The sequence below is a fragment of the Xiphophorus hellerii genome, chromosome 16 (genome assembly GCF_003331165.1).
Source record: "Xiphophorus hellerii strain 12219 chromosome 16, Xiphophorus_hellerii-4.1, whole genome shotgun sequence".
NCBI lineage: Eukaryota > Metazoa > Chordata > Actinopteri > Cyprinodontiformes > Poeciliidae > Xiphophorus > Xiphophorus hellerii.
Genome location: NC_045687.1, coordinates 3586126 through 3613026, shown reverse-complemented (window position 1 = coordinate 3613026; position 26901 = coordinate 3586126). Strand labels below are relative to the sequence as shown.

At 37.1% G+C, this 26901-nt stretch overlaps 2 protein-coding genes across 3 annotated transcripts; one reads left to right on the top strand and one right to left on the bottom strand.

Moving 5' to 3' along the window:
- The first annotated feature begins 4799 nt into the window (after positions 1-4799).
- LOC116735765 (tripartite motif-containing protein 16-like protein) lies at positions 4800-13733 on the top strand. 2 transcript variants are annotated; one of them, XM_032587843.1, is made up of 5 exons: positions 4800-5018; positions 10610-10636; positions 10714-10776; positions 11377-11516; positions 12482-13733. In XM_032587843.1, the coding sequence occupies exons 1-5, from the start codon at positions 4997-4999 to the stop codon at positions 12884-12886; spliced, it is 657 nt and encodes a 218-aa protein (XP_032443734.1). In that variant the 5' UTR covers positions 4800-4996; the 3' UTR covers positions 12887-13733. The 2 variants fall into 2 exon arrangements, with proteins under 2 accessions (XP_032443734.1, XP_032443735.1); XM_032587844.1 differs by having other exon boundaries at positions 4801-5018; positions 10719-10776.
- Positions 13734-17535: 3802 nt separating this feature from the next.
- Positions 17536-26417, bottom strand: akt1s1 (AKT1 substrate 1 (proline-rich)). The gene is made up of 6 exons (XM_032587570.1): positions 26279-26417; positions 24158-24827; positions 22218-22482; positions 21684-21767; positions 21428-21603; positions 17536-19536 (listed from the first exon to the last, which is right to left on the bottom strand). The coding sequence occupies exons 2-6, from the start codon at positions 24548-24550 to the stop codon at positions 19399-19401; spliced, it is 1056 nt and encodes a 351-aa protein (XP_032443461.1). The 5' UTR covers positions 24551-24827; positions 26279-26417; the 3' UTR covers positions 17536-19398.
- Positions 26418-26901: the final 484 nt, after the last annotated feature.

Genomic DNA, 26901 nt, shown 5'->3' with positions numbered 1-26901 from the left:
CATTGATTTTAAAAAGTACTGGTTCAATTGGCAGATCATTTCATTTATAACATGGGAAAATTATTCTATTATAAGTAAAATAATCTGCCAGTAAAATTAGCATTTTTTAAAATCAATATTGAAGAATTATTGACTTATATCATGTTGATAAGTTACTTGCAAGTTAGTGTCTTATTTTAAGTGTAAAATATTCACACTAGAAACTAAAAGTACTTTGTAAGGTTTTGTTTTTCTTCCAGTTCCAGGGTTAAATGTTCATTAGAATTTAAAGTTTATTTCAAAAAGGTTTCTTAATTAATTATTATGGTATTATATTACTTTTATGTTTATTTTTTATCAAGTAAATCCTTGAACTTGTTGTTCCTCCTCCTTTTCAGGGGTTTTGGTAGATTTAAGCTCAACATTAAAACGATGATTCCTATCATTACAAACCTATGGAAGAAGATTGGGGCCGCAAAGAAAAATCCTTCAGAATTCTAATTTTGTCAAAGTCCAAATAAATAACCAAGCATCCCAAAGTGCTTGTCATTTTGTCGTTGGTATATGAAAATAATCACATAACTGTTTATTCCTTGCTATATGATTTGTAAACCTACAATTGATCCACACCGAAAGCCTGTCCCAAATTTATTTGCGAGATTTGAGTTTTAAGACTATATTTGCCTGAATTTGCATAAACAATTTAAACAATTCTGATTCTGAGGAGAAAAGTCAGAATTCTGAGATTTAAGTTAGAATTCTGAGAAAAAATGTGAGAATTCTCAATTTAATTTGAACTAAATTGAATTTTCCTTCCACTTCCTGCTGCAGGAAACAAACTTTATTTATTCCATAAATGCTGAGAAAACTGAGAATTCTCAGATTAAAGTCTGTATTTTAACATTAAAGTTAGAATTCTAAAAACAAAAACATCAAAATTATGAGATTAAAGTGCAAACTCTGAGAAAAGGTTACAATTCTCTATTTTGTTTGAGCTTAATTGAATTTTCCTTGCACACAAACCTTCAACTGCAGGGAACAAACAATAGTTATTCTCTAGATTCTGAGATACAATTTTTAATTCTGAGGAAAAAAAACGTCAGAATTTCGAGTTAAAGTGAGAATTCTGAGAAAAAAGTTAAAATTCTCAGTTCAATTTTAAATGAATTTCCCTTCTAGCCCTCTGCTGCAGGGAACAAACTATATTTATTCCCTAAATTATTTACAAGTCAGTTTCTCTGCAGACATGAGGACTTAATATCTGCGCATATTTCATTGTCACAAAAGATAAATGGTGCGACTGGAGGTGTAGAGAAGGGGGGAGACATGCCGGCTGCAACACGGTGTCATAAATCACTGTTGCTTGGCGACCAAAGTCAGCATGACTCCGCGTGTCAGGCAGACCCCGCGGTTCACACACACCTCTCGTTTGACATCTCGTGATTAGTAGGCAGTTTGGAGGTTCATGTTTCGCTAAAAGTGGGCTGGCAGAGCTGATTTGATCTGTCGTTTTCACGCTGTAAATCTGCTCATGTTATCTTTACAGAGTTTAGTCGCAGGATAATCTTTTTGTTGGAGGTGTCAAACTGCTCAAACGTGCTGAGAGATGATAATTAACGCTTAATGATCAGTGGTTCATTCAATCCAACAAAAAACCAGGTTTTGTAAGAAGAAAACTGGCTGAAAACCTTGTTTTAACTATCTTGAGTGTAGTTTTAATCAGTCAAATTCTCCGCTCACGCTGCTGCAGGGGAGCATTGTTGTTTCGTTTTTCATTAGCTGCATTTCCATTACAAATGAGCGCAAAACTTTAATATTCCAATAATGTCAAAAAAACACAATTTTGCAATTGTGATGTTTCCAATAAATAAGTAACGTGATTAAAATCAGACATGAATAAGTTTGTTCATGCGATAAGTCGTTAAAAAACATAATCCTCCAACTATTTCCTGTCTTTGTCTTCAGCTGCTAACAATAGAGTTAAGTTGTTGCAATGGCCCAGTCAAAGTCCAGACCTCAATCCGATTGGAACCAGTTGGAACTGATTGAAACCAGTTGGAATTGGTTGGATTCAGTTGGGACTGGTTGGAACTGATTAGAACCGGTTGGAACTGGTTGGAACCGGTTAGAACCGGTTGGAACCGATTGGATCTAGTTGGAACTGGTTGGAACCGGTTGGAACTGGTTGGAACCGGTTAGAACCGGTTGGAACCGATTGGATCTAGTTGGAACTGGTTGGAACCGGTTGGAACTAGTCCTCCCAATGACTCAGTTCCACTTCAAGACAAGTGAGATGGTGAAAGTTGCTGACCTCTCAGTCATGTGAGAAAGAAAGTACGAGGATTACAAGGAGACGTCTTATTGAAAGCCTATTAAAAGCAGCCCAGCAGATCTCCTTCGCCTTCCACACATTGTATTCCCTGCATGTTGCTATATTTTTCACCAGTGCCTGATCATATTAACATGTCATGCTGTACGAGTGTTTAAGGTTATGCAGCAGCCAGTCTGGGCGGTGAAGTTCTCTGTGATTGTTGAGGGTATGGTCTAGTTCCCAAAAGGCTCTGAAACAAAACAGTTTGAACCAAGCTGCTGACAGCAGGAAAGACTGGTGTTGAGATCTCATCCCTCACACAGAGGGCATGTTGTAATGTTAGCATGAATTCACACCAGCTCTGTTTAGTTCGCTTTAATTGAACTCCAGTTCATTTTCATGGAAAGTCTGGTTCGTTTGGGGAGGTGTGAATGCATAATCGAATCAAAGAAGCAAAATCTGTTCTGTCTACAAAACTCAGTCTCGGTTCAGTTCAAGTGAACTTTGGTGCTGTTCCAATGCATATGTGAACATCAAGTGGACCAAAGACTGCCCCAAAAGCAGAAAGTGGACAACAGTGGAGGGCATTCTGGGTAAATACAACCAAAATAAATTTGAGAGTCCAGAGCTAGCAGGAGTGGCAGACAATGGCTGCTGTCTTTTCCAGCAGCCATTGTACAGCGCACACAGCAGTGAAACCACCACTCCATTTTATTTACAAGGATGTTGTGATCAGTGCCTTCTTCTGAGGTTTTTGTGTTGTTTCCTTCAGTGGTTCTTGGTGCTGCGCCACCACAGACTAGGAGGGGAACAGATATTTCAATTAATCTAGACTGTTTGATTCAGTACAGAGTTAAAGCAAAATGCAGCAGCTGAAAATGAAACAAATATTGAAATTTTGGTCCCACATTGAACTGAGTCTGCTGGACTATCAGGTGTGAAAACAGCCTAAAACAATATGAATACTGTTATGGTTCTTTATGTTCTGCAGGAACCTCACTACTATCAAATTATCACAACAAATATGGAAAATTTCGGTGTGAAAGCAAAGATGAAACTTTCGCTTGCTTTCAGCTCATCAGTTAGGTTTTAGTCCTTGATGCTTTTAGCTTGCTTCTGCATTACTTCTGACAGGGACATTTCCTTGCAGGGACATATTATGCACATTTTTGTATTTCTATTTGGGTCTCAACTGCCTCTAAAAACAGCCGAGCGCTAAAAAACAACCTAGCAACCAAAACAGAGCTCCACACTGCAAATACACAAAATTTTACCAATTATTTTTGGTCTGGTTTCTACAACAAAACAAAACGTAGCAGCAACTTCTTAGCAAGATATTGGAGCTTGAGTTAAGTGAATATTTTAAGTGTAAAATCAACATGAAGAATAATTTCTTCATGTTGATGAAAACAAGATGGTTCCACTGGTAGATTATTTCACTTATAACATGGAAAAAATGTCTGGATATAAGTTAAATAATCTGCCAGTGAAAATAGTTACATTTTCATCGATATTAAAGAATTATTGACTTAAATTAAGCTCCCATATCTTGCTAAAAAGTTGCATGCAAGTTAGTTTTCTCTTATTTCAAAAGACTAAGATATTCGCATCAGAAATTAGGCCAAAAATACTTGATAAGATTCTGTGTTAAGTGACATTTCTTCGCACTTCTTCGTTACCTAGCAACACAGTCGAGCCCAGCCCCGTTACCCTAGCAACCCAAACGGAACTCCAGAATGTTTGGTCAGCTGGTTTTACTGCTGTATTTGCTGTACAATGGCTGCTTTTTGAAGCTGTATTTTAATATATTTGCTAATCTGTTGGCAGCCATTTTCACATCAAATGTAAACATTGCGTTGGGGGGAGGGGGGTGTGGCCAGCAGCAGCTTATTTGGATTTAAAGTGACAAGACGACCCAAAACAGTTCATTATGAACTAGATCTCATTATCTGAGAATGATTTTGCGAAGAAAAAAAAAAATGTAATGAACATGTTTTGTATAGACCAAAGTCCTATTTTAACCTGTTTAAGGAAGCAGAGCAGGTCACCTTTAAAGCAGAAAACTGATAGAATCAGGACAATCTGTAAGGTGAAGACCGTCCTCCAGCTGTTGCCTCCATTATAACATCTGTTGGTACAGTTTGTTCCCAGTCAGACGTCCAGGGCACCACGGCAGCAGCTCCTGATGGATGGGAAGTGGGACCGCTGACAGCTCCTCGGTGAGAAGCTGGCTTCCTTCTCACGTAGTGACGGCTCAAACCCTACAAACAGAAAATAACCCCACTACCCGGCATCTGGATTCGGGATCAGTTTAATCGTTAGCGGCCATTCTTTAAGTTAAAAGGACTCCAAAGGGCACAGGGCTGCATGTTTTTTCACCCTCATTTGTCTTTAAGAAATACAGCGATTTATCATCTCATTTAATACGACGCAGGCGTGTCCCTCCTGCACATGCTCAGTGCGAGTGCATGCAAACATGCTGGAATGGTTGGGATGTCCTCGGTACTTCAGCCCGGTTCCCAGTAAAAAGTATCACGAGTTTCAAGTGACGGGATCGTCCTTTTTTTGGGACGGTTCCATCCGATCCGACAAAAAAACGGCTCATCCGTCTGCCCCTCCTCACTCATCAGAAGTTGATAAAGGTGAGCCTTGGAGTTACCAGGAAGCACTTTGACAAGAGCTGCACGCCAGGAGCCAAACAGAACCATGCCGGTCCCCAAGAAAGCAGGTAAGAATGGAGTCCCACCGGAACCAACCGGTTCCCAATCATCCCCACTAATTACTATTTTTAGCCACATTACTCTGCAAAAACACAAAATCATACCAGGTATTTTGGTCTAATTTATAGTGCAAATATTTTATTAGACTTTAAAGAACTCAAAACGAACTAGCAAGATATCCTAGCTTATTTTAAGTAAATAATTCTTGAATATTGATAAAACGTTCTAGATTTGCTGGCAGATTATTTTACTATTGTTGCTGAAAAGTTAGTTTTGTCGTATTTCTAGTGTAATGAGGAATTTGCACTAGAACCTAATACAAAATACTTGGTTTTTGCAGTGTATTACGCATATTAAGTCCGTTATTGTTCCGTTTGCATTTCTAATTTAATTTTAATGCGTTTTCATAACATCTTAAATTAAATACTGTCTTTTCATGTGTCTTAACATACATTTTAAGTGTTATGTTTATTTTAATGCTGTCTGATGTTTTCTCACGTAAAGATGAAATTAGTTTCTTTAGTTCAACACTTTATAGTCCATCTATTCTAGTTTTAATAACTCTTTACACTGCAAAAACACAAACTTGATAAGTATTTTCGATATAGTTTGTAGTGCAAATATCTTAGTAAACTTCCAAAAAGACAAAACTAACTTATAAATAACGTTTCAGCAAGATATAAGAGTTTGTTTCAAGTCAATAACTCCTTAATATTTATGAATGAAAAAGTATTAGTCCCACTGGCAGATTATTTCACCGTTAACAACCTTGTTCCACGTTTTAAGAGAAATAATCTACCAGTGGAAATTGTACTCTTTCATTTTTCACTTAAACTTTTTTTACATCATTTTAGACGTACATTGAAAGTAAGAATTTAAATCCTTTTAGGAAAACAACCATTTTATTGCATAAAATCCAAAAACAGCATTCCTTCAGTGAAGTTGAACCAGGTGAAACTAAAACTGCCAGTTGAGGAGTTTTGGCTAAAATACTAAAAATTATTTACAGACAAATGTGTTATTTTAAATGCAGTACATATATGTACTTCTAAATATTAGTTTTGGGTTAATTACTGCTCTGAATCTGCTGTTTTTTCAGCAAATAGCCTCTTTGAGTCTGAATGCTCCAGTTAACGATTAATCATTTACTAAATTAGTTGACTATTTCACATTATTTCATCATGATTAGCCGTTTCAGCCCTGAAAAGAGTAATAGGATAAAAGCCGTTTTGATTTTTGCTCCTTCATGTTTCTGATTAGCTATTTAAAGTGTCGCCACCGGGCTCAGGTGAAAGGTCACCGCGATGTCTTTGTTTTTCTGACATTAACCGTCCCGGGTTCACAGTGATTTGTTGCTCGTCACTTTGTTTTATCACCAGTTTTATGAGGCTGTTTATTTCCCATTGAGTGTCTTCATACCCGCCGGCCCGGCAGTCCAGCTCCGAGCCAAACGGCCGTCGTCACCTCGGACCATGCCAGTGTTTCCCCGACCATTAATCACGTCTATAAAGTGTGTGGCTTTGCTACTGAGAAAGCGTCCGTCTCGGTGTCACATTGCCTTTTTTTCGCCTTCGGTAATCCTGACCTGTTGCAACATGACCACTCGATGCGTCTTTGAGATGCTTTTCTTTGAAGATGTCTTGTTTCTGCGGAAGAGGATCAGGGCCACTGGGAAAACAAATTAAAATTCTGACCTTTTCTCAATAGTTTTTCTTTTCTGAATTTTGACTCATCAGAATTCTGACTTTTTCCTCAGAATTCCAACTTTTTCCCATAATTTTGAAATTTTTCTCAAAATTCAGACCTTTTTCTCAATTGTTTTTTTCTCTGAATTTTGACTTTTGTCCGAATTCCAACTTTTTCCCAAAATTCTGTCTTTCCTACATTATAACTTTTTTCCTCAGAATTTCAACATTTGTCTCAAAATTCTGATTCTTTTCTCAGAATTCGGACTTTTTCTTCCTCAGAATCATAATTGTTTTTAGCTGTTTAAGCACCATCACATAAATCTAATCGTAAAAATCAAATCTACCAAATAAAATTGGAACAGACTTTGAGTTGATCAAGTCCAGGTTTAGAAATCCAAGAAGAAAAGACAGTAAATGTGTTTATTTCTGTATGCTAACAACATAACTGACATAAAGCTAAGAATGTTTGATTATTTGTTCGGATTTGAGAGGATTCTGAGATTAAAAGTCACCATTTTTATGTTTTGTTGGCCCTTTCTTCTTCTCTGAAATACATACTTCCAGTCCATGCCTAGCAGCTGACACCTCCAGCCTCCAGCCCAGTTGTTACTAATCCATCCTCCTGCTGCTGCAGTAATGAAGTGTGAAATGCTGCACAGTATTTCAAGTAACAAAATGCAAAAGCTCATATCGGAGTTATTTATGGCCGCTTGATTGAAGCACGAAGTAACACAAAAATCCTCCTTAAGTGATTTATAGTGTCAGAATTTTGCTTTATTGATTTATTTTATGAGAAAGTCAGATTGAAGGACGAAATTTCTCCAGAATCCTTCCGCACCTTTACGCCATTTTTCCAGCCGGTAAGACTTGACACCAGATAAAAACACCGTGGGATGAGACCAGATCTGCCCCTCATGTCCCTATCCTCTGATCTTGCTGTCTCAGTGGGACGTTTTGAAACTGATCTGCCCAGACGAGTCGCTCCGTCCCAATGAGACCGGAGTCGTGGAGAGAAAAAAGTCCACTGGCACGGCTGTCCAAAACAAACAACTCCCATAAATCATCCAAGGAGCCGCAGCTGACCTTTTAGCGGGACTCTGATGTGACTTCGGACTGTTGATTTGAGACAAAATCCGTCAGAATATGTTCAAAACAAAAACAAGTGTTTTTAGTCTAGTTTCTTGGGCAAATATCTTAGTATACTTGAGATAAGAAAAAACTAACTTTTCAGCAAAATATAGGAGTTTGTTTTATGTAAATAATCACTTAATATAAGTGGAAAAGTACTGGTTCACCTGGCAGATTACTCTAACGTGGAGAAAATGTTTTGTTACAAGTGAAATAATCTGCCAGGGGAACCAGTACTTAAAAAAAATAAATTTTATGAATTTACTTACACAACTAAGATATTGGGACTAGAAGCAAGACAAAACTACTTGGTAAGATTTGGTGTGTTTGCAGTTAAGTCACATTCCATGGGCACTGTGCTGTTACCTAGCAACCCCAGCCTAGCTCAGCCCCGTTACCTAGCAACCCAAGCAGTGTTCCATGGATTAGCGTTATATAAACTAGATCAAAAATACAAAGTAGATTCTGTGTTTTTGTAGAGTTCAATAGTTATATGGTCAAAAACATTTCAACACTGCAAAAGATTTAGGTAATTAATTCCTTAATGTTGATTTTAATAAAGTACTTGATCCACTGGCAGATTATTTTCCTTACAAGACATTTTCCCATGTTACAAGTGGAATAATAAATAGAACTAGAAATTGAAAGAATGTTTACTCAAACAGGCTCCTATGCCTTGCTGAAAAGTTACTTGTCAGTTAGTTTTGTCTTATTTACAGTGTACTAAGATATTTGCACTACAGGCTAGTCCAAAATACTCTGCAAGACTTTGTGTTTTTGCAGTGTTCTTAGGTTATAACCTCAACCGTCTTCTAACACTGCAAAAACACAAAATCTTACCAAGCACTGTGGTCTTGTTTCTAGCGCAAATATGTTAAGGCACTTTAAATTAGACAAAACTAACTTACAAGTAACTTTTCAGCAAGATACAGGAGCTTGTTTTAAGTAAATAATTCCTTAATATTGATTTTAAAAACACATGGTAGTTATACCAGCAGATTATTTCACTTACTATAAGTGGAACTGGTAGTTTTTCATCAATAACAAGGAATTATTGACCTAAATATTCTACATCTTGCTGAAAAGTTGCTTGTAAGTTAGTTTTGTCTTATTTTAAGCATTTTAATGTATTTGCAGTGAAAACCAGATCAAAAATACTTGGTAAGGTGTCATGTTTTTAGTGTAGAAATAGTTATTAAAACTAAAAGAGATGTCATATAAAATCTTGAGCTGTGGAAACAAATTGCAGCTAGAAGTGAGAAAACATCAGACAGATATAAACATAAAAACACTTTAACCATAAGAAACATGGTTTTGTGTTTTTGCAGTGCTCAGACACTGAATTCTAATAAACTTTATCCCTTTTAAAGAGCCGGTTCCTTTAAATATCCTCATGCCTCCCTGCCCTTCATGTCTCTATTGCTGTGATGTCAGGCCATCCATCATGGAGTCAGTTTATCCCGGCAGGCGCTTCCTGCTGCTCAGTGGAACATCCTGGATATTTTCAGTCTTCCAGCTCGCCACCGACTTGACGTCTCAATCCTGATCCCTCTGCGGCGTTTGCCGTTTTCTCTCTTTCTTCTTCATTGTCTCATTTAATGAACAGAGGGTGCGGTTAAATAAGACTGACGAGGTCATCCGTGTCTGGCTCGCCCGTTTTCCGACACGCCACAGTCGACCATTGCCTCTTGTAATGTTGAACATTTGGAACATGGTGTCTCCGTACGTTCTGTTAATGTGACGGTTTTATGTATCAAGTGGTTTCTTATTTAAAAAGTTTGCAAACATCTCCTCGGATAAATAAGAACACATGTCAGACAGGGACGTTCACAGACAGAGACAAGATGACATTTTTCATCTTGTTAGAGCTGGAAAACGGATCACAACATAAGCGTTTTATCATCGGTCAATATCGACAATTAGTCTTTAGTTTTTTGTTGTTTTAATTATCTAAACTTCTGCCAAACTGATGGCGTGACTTTCCTGTTTTACCCAGTTTTCTCTACACAGAGTTTTTTTTATTTATTTGTAAGCAGTTGTGAGGAATGGTTGGAAAACCTTGAACTGCCGCTGCGCCAGTTACTCAGCAGACTGTTGCTAGGTAACCAAAGAGTGAGTGAGTTGCTAGGTAACCGAAGAGTGAGTTGATTCCACTGTAATTGTATGATCTGCATGTGCTAATTGTCATTGTATAAGATCTAAAGAGAATAAGAAGAAATAAAGATAAAAGTAGTTTAATTGCATTTGCTGGACTGCTACTGAAATTTTTTTTTACGTATGTGCCGGTGCACAGTAATCAAATGTGAGAAAAGAGAGAATAATTTTTTTTTTTCATTAACACATGGTATACAGCGTTGTAAAGTCAGATAACACATTTAGTTAATATCATAAAAGATGTGATTATTATAAAAATTAGTCTTTTTTTTGTCCCGGATGAATCTACTGGAGGGTGCACTGATGGTACCTACAGTACTAGCTAACAGTCCCACAGGTCCAACACACACTTTTCTACTTAAATTATGTCCATTTTTATAACATTGTCCAGGAAAGTAGGCCTTCTTAAACCAATGAATATTTTAATTCATATAAATAAATGTTTTACACTGTGATGATGTACGTTTTAAGAATAATCCAGAAGTATTTCTTCAGCATATGGACAAATGAGCCAAAGAAAACTTTGCAACTGCAGACAAAATGCTTCAACCAAAGGGAATGGAAGCATGAGAGCATATGTGCTCAAAGTGACTGCAATATAATCCTGCTTTCTGTTTTGAAATGTCTAGGGAAAAAAGGAAGCAGCGCTGCAGAAGGTAAATCACCAAATTCTGTTTGTTTTGATTCAGTCATCCTGGTAAATGCTAATAAATATATCTTTGTCTCACTCTAGAGAAGCTGCCGCCATATGAGCCAAATATCCCTGAACCAACTACCAGAGCTGACTTCATGAAGTGTAAGGCTTTCTAAAGCTTTTAAATGTCCATCATCTATACCTACACTGCAAAAACACAAAATCTGATAAAGTATTGTTGGCCTAGTTTCTAGTGCAAATATCTCAGTACACTTGAAATAAGACAAAAATAAGTTAAGAGTAACTTAAAACAGTTTTTAAAAATCCCAACCGCATAAAAAAACAAATACATTTCAAAAACCCCTCTATTGTTAACTAACCCGTTACTTAGCAACCCCAGCCAAGTCTAGTCCGTCACCTAGCAACCCAAGCAGAGTTACAAGGTATTTTTTCCAGTTTGTCTGCTGGAAAAGATAAGTGTTTCCTTGTTGACTTACCATATGGAACCCACTTGCTGCAATCTTATTGGCTGTGCAGGAGGATCCACTTCTGCTTTTCAAAGGTGTATGGTTGTATAATTGCGCAACTCTTTACAGCCATTTTCACATCCGATTATAAACTTTGAGTTTGGGATCGTGGCCAGAAGCAGTTTATTTGGATTCAAAGTGACAAGATGCCCTTAAACAGAAAATAATGTCACCTTTAAGAACCTCCATGTTTAATCTACATTTCCACACGCAAGTTATTTTTCTACCTCCTCAGACTGGTTCCCCGTCTCTCTGGATGACAAAACAGCACAGAAGCTGCTGTGGATTTCTGAGGGCAGAGCCAAAGTGGCTCGTATCTCGGACGCAGTCTGCCCTTATCCCAACAGGCCTGAAAGATACCAGGACTCACCACAGGTAGGACTCAGGCCTGGAACTCAAAGGTCGCAACATGGCGACGCCCATTAACATGGTTTACGAAAGGCCATAATCAAACACCGCTTTTAATTGGTTCAGTTTAGAGTTGCAGGCGCTATATGCAACATTGGTTTTAGACGCACTTTTGTATGTGTCTTGTGAAATAAACGCGTTTCCAACATATCTAACGTGGTGATGCGAGGAGCGGCCATGTTGAAATATGGTTAACTATTTAACTAACTGAGGTTAGTCGAGTTGCTCCAACTTTCCCAGTAGGAAATCAGACTTTGGAGGAAGTTTCAGTTGATTTTTTCGACTGGGAAGTTGACCTCACTATATACAGTCTGTAGAAATTCTAGAGCTCTGAAAAAAGGGAGTGAATTTCTGGGAAAAAATAAGAGATTTTGAGATTAATCTAAACATTTCCAAGAAAAAACTTATAATTTTTTGAGTTTAAAAAGTTTAAAATATCTAACTTTTGAGATAGTTAGCACTTTTTTATATTTTGGAGTTTTTTTCTAGTAATTTTGACTTTTCAAACTCGGAAATTTCTTTTTTTTTTTTTTCTAGAACATTCTAGATCAATTTGAAGATTTAAATTTTTTTCTAGCAAATTTCAGACTTTTAAAACTCAGAAAGTTTCCAAAAGTCAAAAATGTTCAACTTTTGAAACTCAGAAATGTCCTAGTTTTTTTTTTAGAATAATTCTTAGGTTTGTGTAGCAAAATCTTTGCTTTTCAAACTGAGAAAATTAAAAGTTTTTTTCTAGAAAATTTTGGGGTTTTTTTTTTTTAGCAATTTTTTTTTTTTGATACTCTGAAATTTTCAAGTTTTTTCTTGAAAATGTTTTTACAAAAGCTTAATCTAAAAATTTGGCGTAAATTTTCTGTAGCTTTTTCTTTCCATCTCTAGCACGCCGCCGTAGAGCGGAGCGCTACTGGTTTCACGAACGTCTCCTGTTGCAGGTGCTGTGTAAGGAGGGCTTGATGGGTGTCCGAGGCTACTGGGAGGTGGACTACGACGGCTGGGTGGTGATCGGCGTGGTGGCGGAGAGTTTGCCCCGTAAAGGCCAGGAGGTGCCCTGCGGTCTTGGGGAGAACAAAGGCTCCTGGGGAGTCGGCTGGTCTGGTTCCTGCTACCAGGTCTGGCACAACGGCGAGAACATCGACATCCAGCTGCCGCCATCCCCCACCGTGGGCGTCTACGTCGACCTGCCGGCCGGCGTCATCTCCTTCCTGTCGGTGGAGGGAGACTCCGAGAAGGAGGTGCGGCTGATCCACAAGTACAAAGCCAAATTCGAGGAGAGAATTTTCCCCGGGTTCTGGATCGGAACAAATTCCTTCTGTCTTATCCGGAAAAAAGATCACTGACACTTGAAAGGGATTTCAATGGAAGCCCATCCATGCCATGAATAAAAAAACAAAAGCCCACAGGATGTCATAATTTTTGATATACTGGAGTAAGCCTCCTAAGAGAAACTATTTGCAAATTATGACTTTGAATCTCAAAATTATGACATTCAAATGAGAAATTATGACATTAAAACTCAAAATGATGACTTTTAATCTCATAATTATGACTTAAAAACTTATAGTTATGACTTTTCTCTGTCTACATTTTCATAATTTTGACCCTTATCCTCATAATTATGACTTTAAAACCCTAAATGATTACTTTTTCCCATAATTTTAACTGAAACTCATAACTATGACCTTTATTCACAAAATTATGGCTTTTGTTCTTATAATTCTGATTTTAAAACTTGTAAAAATTAAGAGTTTTAACTCATACAAATGTAACTTGAAAAATTATAAATTTTAAAGTCATATTTATAAGACTTTTTACTTTTGTTTTCATGATTGTAAAACTCAAAATTTGACTTCCTGGCTGGCTTTTATTTTTTGGTTCATGGCAGAAATGGGCTTCCATAGTTGTGGGAATAAGGCAGCAGCGGTTTTACCAGAAAGTGTTCGTTTTAGTGTGATTGGAGAAAGAACAAGCTTTGAAGCACAACTGAATACTTGGCGACATGTTTGCAGGTTGGTTTTTTTTCTGAATGCATGAAAACACCTTCAGATCTTCATTTGTTTTTGTTCATTTAAGTTAGACAAGATAAAGTTGGGTGTTTTTATTACTTTGACCTTGCTTAATTGTCCTGAATGTAGTCAATAAACTAGTCTTCTTCACTGTGTCAGTATGAAGTCGACACTCAACTGACTTTTTTTTCTGTGTTGGAATGAATGCAAACATTAGTTTAACTTTAGTGATGACAAGATCAAAACAAAACAAATACCATTATTAAAGTTTAGTTAAAAGTTCCTCAGCAAGTTGCCTTTCACTGACATATTTCCTAAAGAAATCAACACACTTCTGGTATATTTCCTACCAATCATTCAGGCAGATTTTGGTACCTAGAGCTGTGTTTTGGGGGAAATGTTTGTGGGTCTCAACAGCTGATTTTGTTTGTGAACTTCTGATTTAAGTTATGAATATGTGCGATTCAATACCCACCAATAGAATTAAATTATTTAATTGGAAAAATGAACTGCAATGCATTGATGAATCAATACTTTTACCTACACAGATTGTCGAGCAAGGTAGGCCCAGGTAACACAGTGCTAGCGAGTGCTAGCTAATAACACAGTGCTAACGAGTGTTAGCTAACACGCTGTCCGTAGCCATAAAAATAAAAATAAAACTACCTTTCAAACCAGGGCTGCCTTCTTTCCGCTCACTTTGAGTCCTCTGCATTTCAACCATCGTTTTAGTTTCCTCACACTGTGCTTCTGTATCGAAGAATATTGAAATGAAGCGCCCTGGATGGACATCGTCTTCTTCCAACGTTCAGATGTTGCCGTTCTGTTCGTGCTTAGTCGGAACATCCGGGCAACAATGACGTCATTAGCAATGAGCGCCATTAAAAATCTCACACAAAAAAATTGAGGGGAAAGGAAGTGAACAATTCTGACTTTCAAAGGTTGAATGTTTTCGACTTAAAAAAAACTTCTTCTTCTTCTTCTTCTTCTTCTTCTTTAGATTTTAACGGCAGCTTGCATCCAATTATGTTGCACTACTGCCCTCTATTGCCTCCTACCACCTACTCCTCAAAGACTCTTAAAAATCCCAGTGTTTTTTAAAAAACGAAAAATCTTCTTTTTCCCCTCAATACTATTCAGCTGATCGATCACCTTGTCAAATTTCAATTCCCTACTAACACCTAGTTCTGTTTTTAATAATCTTCTTTGACTTGCGTATTTCCTACATTTAATCAAAACATGTTCCACTGTTTCTACTTCATCACACCATCTACATAAACCAGTAAGGTGTTTCCCCATCTTAAAAAGAGTTCCGTTTAGGAAACTATGCCCAGTTCGTATTCTATTTATAATTATCTCTTCCCTCCTGTTTAATCCTCTGATCCTTTCTACATCGACTGTTTTTTGTATTCTAAATAAATGTCTTCCTTTTATTTCATTTACCCACCTATCTTCCCATATCTTCTTGCTTTCTTTCCAAATTATACTTTTGCCTTCAGATTTAGATAACTTTATTTGCATATCAATATCATCTTTTTTAATTGTCTCCTTAGCCAGCCTGTCCGCTCTTTCATTCCCCATAATACCTACATGAGCAGGAGTCCAGAATAATACAACATTTTTATTTTGTTCACATATCCTATGATGAACCGCCATAATCTCATATAAAATATTTTGATGATTTTTTGTACGTCCCTTTCCGATACTCGTCAACGCAGATAGAGAGTCACTACAAACTATTATTTTATTCCTATTAGTTTCCTCCACCCATTCTAAAGCTACTAAAATAGCACCTAGTTCTACCGCGAATACACTCAAATAATCAGATGTTCTTTTTGAAATACTAATCTTTAATTCAGGAATCACTACGGCTATACTGGTTGCTTCACTTTTAGGGTCTTTCGACCCATCCGTATAAATTTGCAAATATTCATTATATTTATTCTGCATTTGATTATAAAATTCTTGGCAAGTATCTAATGTGTTCCTTTTCCTAATATTTGTTAGTGTTCTGTCTACATTAATATATTTCCAAGTCCATGTCGGTCTCAAAGGCCACAATACAGTTGGACTAAATTCCTTATAATATACATTAAAAATTTTCGCTCTATCATCCCCAACCCACCCAAAACTATTCATTTGTTTCTTTCCTCTTTCCCAACACTCTCCTAATAATTTCTTAACCGGGTGATCTGCATTATGTCCTTTTAAACTTATCCAATAATTTACCATTAGCTGCTGTCTTCTAATGCATAATGGCATTTCTCCTGACTCTACTTGTAATGCACATATTGGTGTTGATTTAACTGCCCCTAAACATATTCTCAGTGCTCTGGCTTGAATAACATCTAACTTTTTTAACCTAGTTTTAGCTGCTGATCCATACACCACACTCCCATAATCTATTCTTGATCTAATTAGAGACACATATATATTTCTAAGGGAATCGAAATTTGCACCCCATGTCAACCCAGCTAAACACCTCATAATGTTTAGAACCTTTTTATTCTTCTCCATAATATGTTCTATGTGATTTCCCCAAGTTAGTTTCTTATCAAAAACTACTCCCAAAAAACGAAACCAATCAACCCTTTCTAACTCTTTCCCATATAAACACAACTTTTTATCAACCCCTATTTTTTTATTTGTGAAAAACATTACTTTTGTCTTTTCAATTGAAAATTTAAAGCCCCACTTTACTCCCCACTTACTCACTTTATCTATACCTTCCTGTATTTTAACAATAAGATGGTCCACATTTCTTCCCTTTTTCCATAATGCTCCATCATCAGCAAAAAGTGACTTACCAAAACCGATGGATAATTCTTTAAAAATATCGTTGATCATAACTGAAAATAATGTTGGACTTACCACGCTTCCTTGAGGGGTTCCATTTTCTATTTTACATATTTCCGAAAACTGACATCCTATTTTAACTTGAATATTTCTATCCCTTAAAAAAATCCCATAACCAATTAAACATATTACCTCCTATACCCATCTGATGTAATTTAATCATTAACCCTTCCCTCCATAACATATCATATGCTTTCTCCACATCAAAAAACACAGCAACAACAGTTTCTTTATTAATCTGAGCTTTTCTAATATCATCCTCTAAACATAAAATAGGATCCATTGTTCCTCTCCCTCTACGAAAACCACTCTGATAAGGAGCAATTAAATGTTTTGACTCCAAATATTGTGTCAATCTCTCATTCACCATCCTTTCCATCAGTTTACACAGATTAGATGTTAAAGCTATTGGTCTGTAATTTACAGGGTTACTCTGATCTTTCCCAGGTTTCTTCAACGGAATAATAATAGCTTCTTTCCACTTACAAGGCAGTCTCCCCTCCTTCCAAATCTTATTGAATAAAATTAATAATTTATTTAAAACTTCCTCACTTACATGTTTTAACATAATATAACACACCTCATCCTTACCTGGAGCACTATTCCTAGTTCTATCCAAAGCTCTTTTTAGCTCTCACTTAAAAAAAAAAAAAAAAAAAACCCAAAAAACTCTTAAACTTTAATGACAGTCGAAAAAAAAATATTTTTGAAACTTTTCCTTTTTTCCTAGAAAATTTGTGAGTTTAATCTCAAAATTTTATCTTTTGGCAGAAATTGATTTTTTCTAAGATGGCCATAATATGCCATTTTATTGGAGGACTACACAAGTGATGAAATTTGATTTCATCACTTGAGAGTAGCAACTCTTCAGAAATATTAAAAAGTGAAGCAAAACTAAACTATTCCTAAAAACATATTTTTTCAAAAGCTACTGAAATTAATCTATTTACTCTGTTTGGCTACAAGTTAAAAATTCTAAGTAACACAAATAAAGGCTTGAGAAAATCAGTTTGGGTATAATTGTGATATTTTCATGTTTGAGTAAACTTCAGATACTTCGTTGATTTTTCTTTCTTATGGTGCGTTACCGCCCTCTAGTGGCCATTAAAAAATAACACCCAGAGCCGTTTATTCTTGGTGTTGCTCCTTTATTTGAAACATAAAAGGATTTAACGGAACATTTATGTTTGAAATATCCGAGATGTTAACATTTTAGCACATCTCTCTTCCTTTCTCCCACAAACAAAGTCACTTTCTCTTCCATTCAGGCATTTTAACAACACATCCAGAGCAAGTAGGGAAAAAGAAAAAAAATCATTACCATCCCCCTGGAACATGAAGTTGATTTACAATCATCCCATCAATCAGTCATTCATTGATGAAATAAAAAAATAGGCATGTAATGAGAAGGTGCTGGTGTCCTCTGCTTACATTTACAAAAAAATCAACAAGCTTCGTGTTAAAATCCGTTTCGTTTTTTTACTCCGTTACATAAACCGATGACAGTGAGCCAGTTGGTCTCCGTATTTGTCTAATGACAAATTAACCGAACTTTTTTCAGATTATTACAAAGTAAAGTTCCCATTTCTCCAACGCAGACACATTGAAATTAGAAGAAAAACTTTTTAATTTGAGGTGAAATTAAACTTTATGGGTTGCATAAGCCTGGACTTTGAGATCATTGTGAGAGAAATGTTAGAACAGACCTGATTTTGTTTTTTAGGTTTATTAGGCAGCAAACCTTAAAACTGAACGGTTGGCTGCATTCTTCTTCTTCAAAATCTTGCAAAAACATTCCAGATTGCACCCTGATTGTACCGACATTAGAAAACTGATCTAAAATTAAAGTTTCTGCAGAATCAGAAGCAGCTTTTCCACTTTTTTTAGACCATTCGAATCAACCAGGCTTGAAAAATACTGAAAAAACCACCTAAATACTTGCTTAGTGTTCAGAAACCCATCATAGCACGTGGCTAAAGCTTAGCAGTTACCTAATGTGTTAAAAGTTAGCATGTGTTAAAAGCAGCAACTTCTAATTTCTGAGTGAAGTTTTAGTGTTGGAGGTAAAATTCACCTGATCTCCACTAACTGATTCGTTTGAGGTAAATCTAAGAGAAGAAGAATCACTTCAGATTATTTCAGAGCAAATCTGGGAGTCAGAAAGCGCTGATGTGAATAATCCTGAGTAGGGCTGGGCAGTAAATACTAAAAATGAAACATTTTGTTGCTTTCTTTTCTAAAATAAGTGGATTTTATTTGACTGATTCCTTCTGAGTTGTATGGCGGATTATCAGGGACAGGCTACGAGAATTTTTGCTTAATTATGAGAATAAATCATAAGATTAGCAGAATAAAAACTCAATTTTACCAGAAAGATGTTTCAAAATACAAGAAAAGGTTGTTTTATTAAGAAGGAAGCTTTTAGAGTTACGACCTGGTGTGAGTAACTCAGTTAATGTGATTCTTATATCCAAATAGTCGTTTGTTCAGATACTGATAATTTAAATGCTGATGTGTTAAAAATGAATTATTTACGCATCTGCTCAGCATTCCTCATTTTAATTTGGCTACTTTTTGTGTCACAATTCTCATAAAATTGCCATTTTATTCAACTCTATTCTTAAATATTATGACTATATTCTCATCATTTAAAAGGAAAAATAAATAAATCGTAGCCTGGCTCTGATGCTAAAAATCCAAATAGAAGCTGTAAAACACAAGACGGAAACAATCAGCTCCTCCTGTTTAGCCGCTCAGGTCCGAACGCGGCGCCGCTCGGTCCGAACGCGGCGCCGCTCTGAGACGTCGTTGGGGAGAAATAGCGTTGCAGATGTTATTAGTGTTTGTAACATTTCTTCACGACCCTGTAAAGCAGTTAATTTTTTTTTTTAGTGAGTGAAACGATAAACAGATTTGAGCTTTGACACTGATTCACACATTCCAGGCTTTTCTTTTTCTCCTCTCCGCCATGTTTTTTTCCGCTCGCCGTCTCAGTGTTTGAGCGAGAAGTCGCCCGTGTTGAGGCGCGGCCGCGGCAGAGCGCCGAACATCTCCGTCCCGTCGGTGGCGCCGGGGACCAGCAGGGCCTTCATGCTGGCGGCGATGTGCTCCAGGTCGGCGCAGCCCGCCTGCAACGCACACGATTAATCAGATTAATCAATCAATTCAGTAACTGATTGATCAACAACTGGAGTGTACACTCAAAAAAAGAACAAGTTAGAGCAGCCAACACTATACACATTTAAGATTAAATGTAAAAAAAAAAAGCTAAGTTGTTGCACATTAGGCAACAAAATGTTAATTTTATTTACAAAAAAAAGGAATTAAATTGTTTATTTGGTTTGAATGAAAATTGTGCAGAATGTGACATTTTTTAAACAATAAATTGATAAGAAATAATCCTCAGAACTATGAATAGATTAATAATTAGCCCTAGACAGATAGATATTAAAAGCAGCAGAAATAAGCTTCATGTTTCTGTTACCAAAAGTGGGTTGACCTTTTGAACTTTCAGGGTCACATGAGCAGCAGGATGGATGCTTGCAGCTGAATAGTGTCTGTCTTTAGAGGCCATAGCATCGTCTTTAAAAACATTATTCTTTAAGAACATTTAACAGTGAGAGCCTCATTACATATGTACATCAACATCAAGAGTGTTCAAAGTGGGGCCTGTGGGCCGTTTACAGCCCTTGGACTGATTTTATGCGGCCCCCTCAAAACAATTAATTTTCAATTTTAGAGAATAATCGCAGCAAATGGAACAAAAGTTACGACAGAAAACAGAGAGTTATAACTCTGCTCATACTTTTGCTTTATTTCTCCTTCCTGAGGAAAGACTGGGTCCTTAAGATACATCAGAACTTGTCATGGTTACACTCCCCCCTCATAACTTGGAGGGATTTGAGTTTGTTTTAGAGTGTAATCGCTGTTGCAGCTGCACAACACTCAGCTCTCATTTATTCCTCCTCTGCAAAACAATGACTGAAGTCTGAGTCATTAAAAACATTACAAACTTACATTTGCACCACATTTTTCTTCAGATTTTCAGTTATTTTAGAGCATTACTGCTTCTAAACAAGAGATACAACTTCAAAACATCGGGTCATAACGCCAATCAGACTTCTTCTTTATTCCTCCACCGCAACAAGTCAAGTGTGTTCTGCACTGTCCATGAAATGCATTAAAATGTGTTACTATTACACTTTTCCTCAAAATTAAATTGATTTAGAGTCTAAGCTCTTCAACAGATCGACTGAAGGCAGAAATCTGTGTCCATCAAAATATACAAAAATTAAATTAAATTTATACATAAATACACAAGTAAAAGTAAAAAGTAGCCACCCAAGAAATTACTCAAGAGTAAAAAAAGTATTTGGTAAAAAGTCTAATCAAGTAATTGATCAAATTATTAATCATTAAATAGTTAAAGATTACATGATCAGACAGACCAAAATACAAAGAGGAAATTTTGCTATTTTAAGGACCAAAATTACAATAATTCTTATAAACAGCAAACAATAAAATCAGGCAAAAGAAAAAAATTTTCCAAATCAGTTTCTTTCAATAAAAAATAAATTAAACTTTAACAGAAACTACAGGTCTGCGTCTGGTGAATTTTTGGTTAAAACATTTTTGTTTTTCACTCAGTGGGTAGAAAATCCAGAAATTTTACTCAGAGTAGAGATACCACAAAATGAAATTACTCAAGTAGAAAAGTATAGTGTAGTAGAAATATTCCTAAAAGTACTTTTTTTCTTCAAAAAGTTACTTAAGTAAATGTAACTATTTACTCTATTCTACTCTAGTTTTATCCAAGTAATAAATCACAGACGTAACTTCATTATTTTAGCCTCATTATCGTTTAACAGCGGATTATTGTGATTTTATCCACTTGAGGATGAATTTAAATAACCTCAGAACCTGCACAGAGCAGCTCTGATTCATAAAAGCCTCAAATTGAAAGAGGAACGTTAAACCAGTTAAAACTGTGAAGTAAATCTGAGTTTTCTGATGGCTCACCCGCTCTCCGCTGCCGCTGTCTCCCTGAGCGGCTCTGCTGCTCTTGCAGCCCCACACGGGGACGGACACGGGCAGCGAGCGCGCCAGCGCCGTGGAGTGGGCGTGGCGCGACGAGAAGGCGTGCTGCCCCACGGCCAGGCCGCGCGGCGGCGGCGGGGCGTCCTCGCTCAGCGAGCCTGGTGCAGACAGGACGAAGAAGCAACGCTTTACTCCAACATGTATGTGATGAAGAAGAGCTGGGCGATGAATCTCTTACCGTCGGTACTTTCCTCCTCTCCATCGGACTCAAAGAACGGCTCACAGTCACGAGAAAGAGAGTCCTCGTCCATGGAGAAAACGCCTAAAAACCGATTACAAGTTTTAAAAACAGACACTTAGAGAAGCAACCAAAAAAACGTATTTAGGGTAAAGTCCATAAAAAGTATCTAATAAGATTCTGACTTTTTACTAGTTTACACCCAGTTTTTCTACCCTTTTACAGTCGATTTGCTAGACGGTTCTACAGACTTTCTTTCAAAGTATATTATTAAATGACTGAATTTGTTCAGTTACTCAGTACTAGAGTTGACTTTTTAATAAATACTTTTTCACTCTAACTTGAGTAACATTTTCGGGTCCTCTGCTCCTGGTAGAGGGTCTCAGTGAAAGTCTGTACGCTTTAATCCTAACATAACCTCGAGTTTAATATTCAAATCTACTGAGAAATTAACATTTTGGTTTTCTTTAAATCCGTTCCTCCTGAAAGAAGATTTCATTTCTCACTGGACCAAACTAAAACAATCTGCCTCACCTGCACTTTCATTGCCGTATGGTCGTCTCTCTTCCATGTCTTCCTCCTCTTCCTCCGCCTCTTCTCCTTCCTCCTCCAGGTCTACGATCCCGGCTCTCTGTCTCCCTCGCTCCACCTCTGTGGCGCTCCGCTCCCGCTCCCGGTTGCCGTTCTGCCCGACGCCCTGTTGGCTGGTGCCGTCCGGGCTGTAGATGGACGGGTAGCTCTGGGAATACAGTCTGTTGTTGGGGCTGACTCCGCCCACTACGCCGTCGCCTGTGAAGCTCTGCAGAGATTCACACATTTTTTTAAACGGGAACTTTGAATAAAAATGTGGAACATATTCCTACTTAGCGATTAATGACTTTTTCTCTTGTATCAAGAGGGACAAGTATCTTTCCATAACACAAAGGGCTACATTTTCATAATATTTTGAATTAAAAATAATTAATTTTCACATTAGATTTTGTCAGCTGTATTAAATACTGACTGAATTAACAGAGAATTTTGGTTTTCTCATGTTACACAGACATATTGATAAAATATAGCAAAACAGCAGCATATCAAGTTGCTAAATAGAAAAATAAAAGATGAAAAGAATAAAATTGAGATCCGCAAAACGAAGAGGCTACATTTTTATAATATGCTGAATTAAAAATAAATCAGCTGTATCAACTCTTTCATGCACAGTGGTCACTACTAGTGGACAGCTATCTATAAGCCATTTTCTTGTGGATTTTATGTTGTAAATGCACACAAACCACTGAAGTGGACACTAATGCATCATGAAATACACCATCAACTACTGGCCATCAGCTGCAAATGCAAGAAATTATTTTTCTTAAATCCAACATGGCCGACAGACAAAAAAAGCAAGCCACCAACCTTGTCCCTCCTTCTACTGTAGACTTGCCCTAAATAACAATACTACTTTTGTATTTTTCAAATAACAACTTTGTATTTGGAAAATAATACAATTGATCACCTAAAAAAAATAAAAAAATTTAAAAAATTTTTCCTACCTTTTCTTATGCCTTAAGAAAATTTAAAAAATGGGAAAAAATCCTGACACAAAGGATAATAATTCATGCATGAAAGGGTCAAAAACTGACTGAATACGCAGACATTTTTTTATATTCTCACATTAATACACTTAGACATTTATAAAATAAAACAGGGACCTCTTAAGTTGCTGAATAAAAAAAATAAAATCTCAAATGAATAAAGCATGAAGACACTCTATGTTTTTTTCTACATAGGAATGTTTTTATTTCCCTCCATTAAGCGCTTTAACTCACCAAAAATCAATCTTGCATATTGGCGCCAGGTTTTTTTTCATCATCTTACCATTTTTCTGCGTTATCCCCTGTAGCTGTGGCAACAAATCTTTGTTGTTCAAGATGAGAGAAATAAATATATTATGGAGCTTTTGAAAGAATAATTAGTTACGGAGAGGGAAACAGATTAATTCAGACGGTTGAAATATTTCGTTCCCCCTCATAAATTTGGTAAATAAAGAGGAAATGTTTTCAAATTCTCAAGATACGTCGCTAATGTCGGACCGGCTAACCCAATCTGGCTGCCGTTATTGCATCAAAGTGTAACTACCTCCAAAGGCTTCTGATACCCGGGGTAACAACAGCACGCTTGTGAAACTAAAAGGAAATAAGTTAATTAAAGTCCGATGCCAAAGTAACAAGCTAGCGAAGCGTCACATAAAGGACATTTTCCATCCCTAACCTCTCCGTTTGGACCGTTCTAGAATATTGCCGCCATCTCTGTTTATGTATCAACGGACTATTTGCTTAGAGATAACCAGCGCCGCCCTCTGCTGGATGGCGGTCAAACTACAACACTAAAAGATGCCACTCGTTAATCGACTGGAACTAATTTTAAACTAATAAACCATTAACCAATATTAATTTGTCAGTCGATTATTTACTTGCACCCCTACTACTTACCCCTCTGTATCCGGTGTCAGAGGTCAAATCAACCAGCAGCTTGCCTCCTTGCTCTCCTGCGCTTTGCCGCGTGTGCTTCTGGGCCGTCAGCATGGACGTGGCGTGCAGTACGCCGATGTCGTCCACGTAGCGGCGCGCCGACTCGGCCAGGAAGCCCTGACCCCACACGCTGTAGGAGAACTCGCATTCCTTCGGAAAGCCGGCGCCGCTTTCCCGCTTCTTCCCGACTTCACCTTCACTGGCCGTCAACCGGAACTTCTTGCAGGCCGTGAGGATGGCCAGGTCGCAGCCGGACTTTTGGCAATAGGCTTCCGCAGCGGAGAGTAGAGCCAACCAGCTCTCTTTGTGGTTGTCTGGGATCTCCTGCTCAGAGGAGTGGGTTACAGAGGCCATAATGGTGATTCTAGAGAATGGCCTGACAAAATAACTGACTAACACCGAAAAACAACTAAGAACTTCGGATTTTAAACTGATTAGAAATGATCTGAGGTGCCAAACTGAATGAAATACCGACTTTGGTTGCTGTCTGATTTTACTTAAAGCTTCTTTGCTGGTGTTTCTGCTTGGTTGAAGATAAAAATGCGAACTAATCAGGTATGGAGGCACACGGTGACTTAAAGATATGGTAGCTGGGAGGTGGTGAGAGCCAAGGGAGAGATGGAAATGATGCCTGGAAAAAAAAGAGAGAGAAAATATTCAGACACAAGTTTCACCCATTAATTTTGGAATTATTCTGATTTATTTAAACTCTGGCTAAAACGATTAATCATTAGCTGGAGTTTAGAGGCTCCAAAACAGGCAATTTTCTGAAAGAACAACATAGTCAGAGTAGTTAAGTCAGAACTGTACAAAAAGAACCAGAATTTTGCATGTAAGATTAAATTAAAAAAAACATTTTAGCAATGTCCAACACAAAACTCAAGTGGCATTATTCAAGCTTCATCCGGTTCAAATTGTGAGAAAGAAACTATTAATTGTCTTTTTCTATCAAATTATTAATGCCTTAATTAAAAAAATAATTCAACAGATCAGCCCTTAGATGTAGTAATATGTCAAGCAGAAAGGATTGAGCTTTTCACATTTTGATGTTAGGATTGTCTTTTAGCTGTAGATTCATTCTTTGCTAATGATTATTTTAGTAATTGATTATTCTGACAATTAATTGAACAAAAGCTGACACATACTTCATTAAACTGCGCAAGTATTTTTATACAATATTAGAAATACATTAAAAGATGTAAAAAAAAAAAAGAAATAATTAAATTCCTTCTTCAATAAGAAAATAAATATTTTATATCTTAAAATAAAAGCAATAAAAGAGCACTTCTCTAGCAAATTCTAGCAAGTGAAGCTAAAACAATGCCATTTGAGGAGTTTTGGCTAAAACATATTTACAGACAGTGTTTTTATATTAAATACATAATGTATATATTTTGTACAGTTTTCCCTTATTTACTGCTCTGAATGTTTTTTTCCCCAACATAAGGTCCTTTTTTGCAACTCCAATTAATTGATTGATAAATTAGTTGACGATTACTCCAATAATCTATTAATCTCGATTAAACTTCAAGAAGAAGACATGGACAAATCATGTCAACAACAGTGGTATAATATTCAGCCACATTAAAGTCATGAGCTACTTTATGCATTTGAGCCCTTATTTACCATTTTTGCGATACGAGGAGCAGAGACTCAAGTTTTAGCTTTTTGGTTGTGATCTAGAAACCATTCAGTGTTTCTTCTCTGTTGTGTCAGCTATAACTATGGATCGGAACTCAGATATGTACAGTTACATCTGCAGAAACCAGTGTGTTGTAACTGCTGCAGAGTCCTCGTTCACTTAGCAATGCTAACTGTAGCTGCTGCCAGCAGAGCCTCCGCGCAGAATCCTTCCCACGGACAACGCTAACTCCGGCAAAACTGCACGCTTTGCGCTTATCATTGCGGCTGCGACCGCTGCAGCAGCAGCTGTTGTTGTTTATCTTGTTATTCAGTCCAATGTTGTGTGCAGCCAGCCTCCTGCTGCTGATGAATCCGCATCTCTCCTCCTTTTTCAGGCTTTAAGAGCAGACCTGACTCGGCAGTAATGAGGTGGAAAGTAAGAGGAACATGTCCACTCACCTGTTCAGTTTCTTTCTTCACCGCTGCCAGGTGTTAACCGAGTTTAATGAATGTTTTTACCCCACGCTTTCTGCCCTTCTCCCACGGTTTCTCTCCCTCAGCTAGCCTCGACACCAGCGGAGGAAAGCTAGGAGCCGGTGAGCTACAATATATCCGGTTATCGATTTCAAAATAAAGGCAGATTTGATGATAATAATAATAATAATAATAATAATAATAATAATAATAATAATAATAATAATAATAATAATAATAAGAAGAAGAAGAAGAAGAAGAAGAAGAAGATTTTTTTTTTTTTGATTTTTAACAAAACATTTATTGCACAATATTTTAACAATAAAAACAGTACATGATCAGGTCAAAGCACACTAAAAACACAATAAATATTTACAATAGCAGCTTATTATATTTTAGGTCTCCCTGATCGGAAATGGTGCACAATACATTATGAAAACCCCACAGTTCTAAAAAACCCCTCAGATTCCTGGTGGCTCTGTAGAAACAAAACTCTAATCTCAACCTGGCCTTAATATTGACCTTCCACAGAGCCACCGCGTCGAGTTGAGGTCCAGCCTGCATTTTGTCTCGTCGAGTTATATAAATAGCCAATTTGGCTTCGGCTA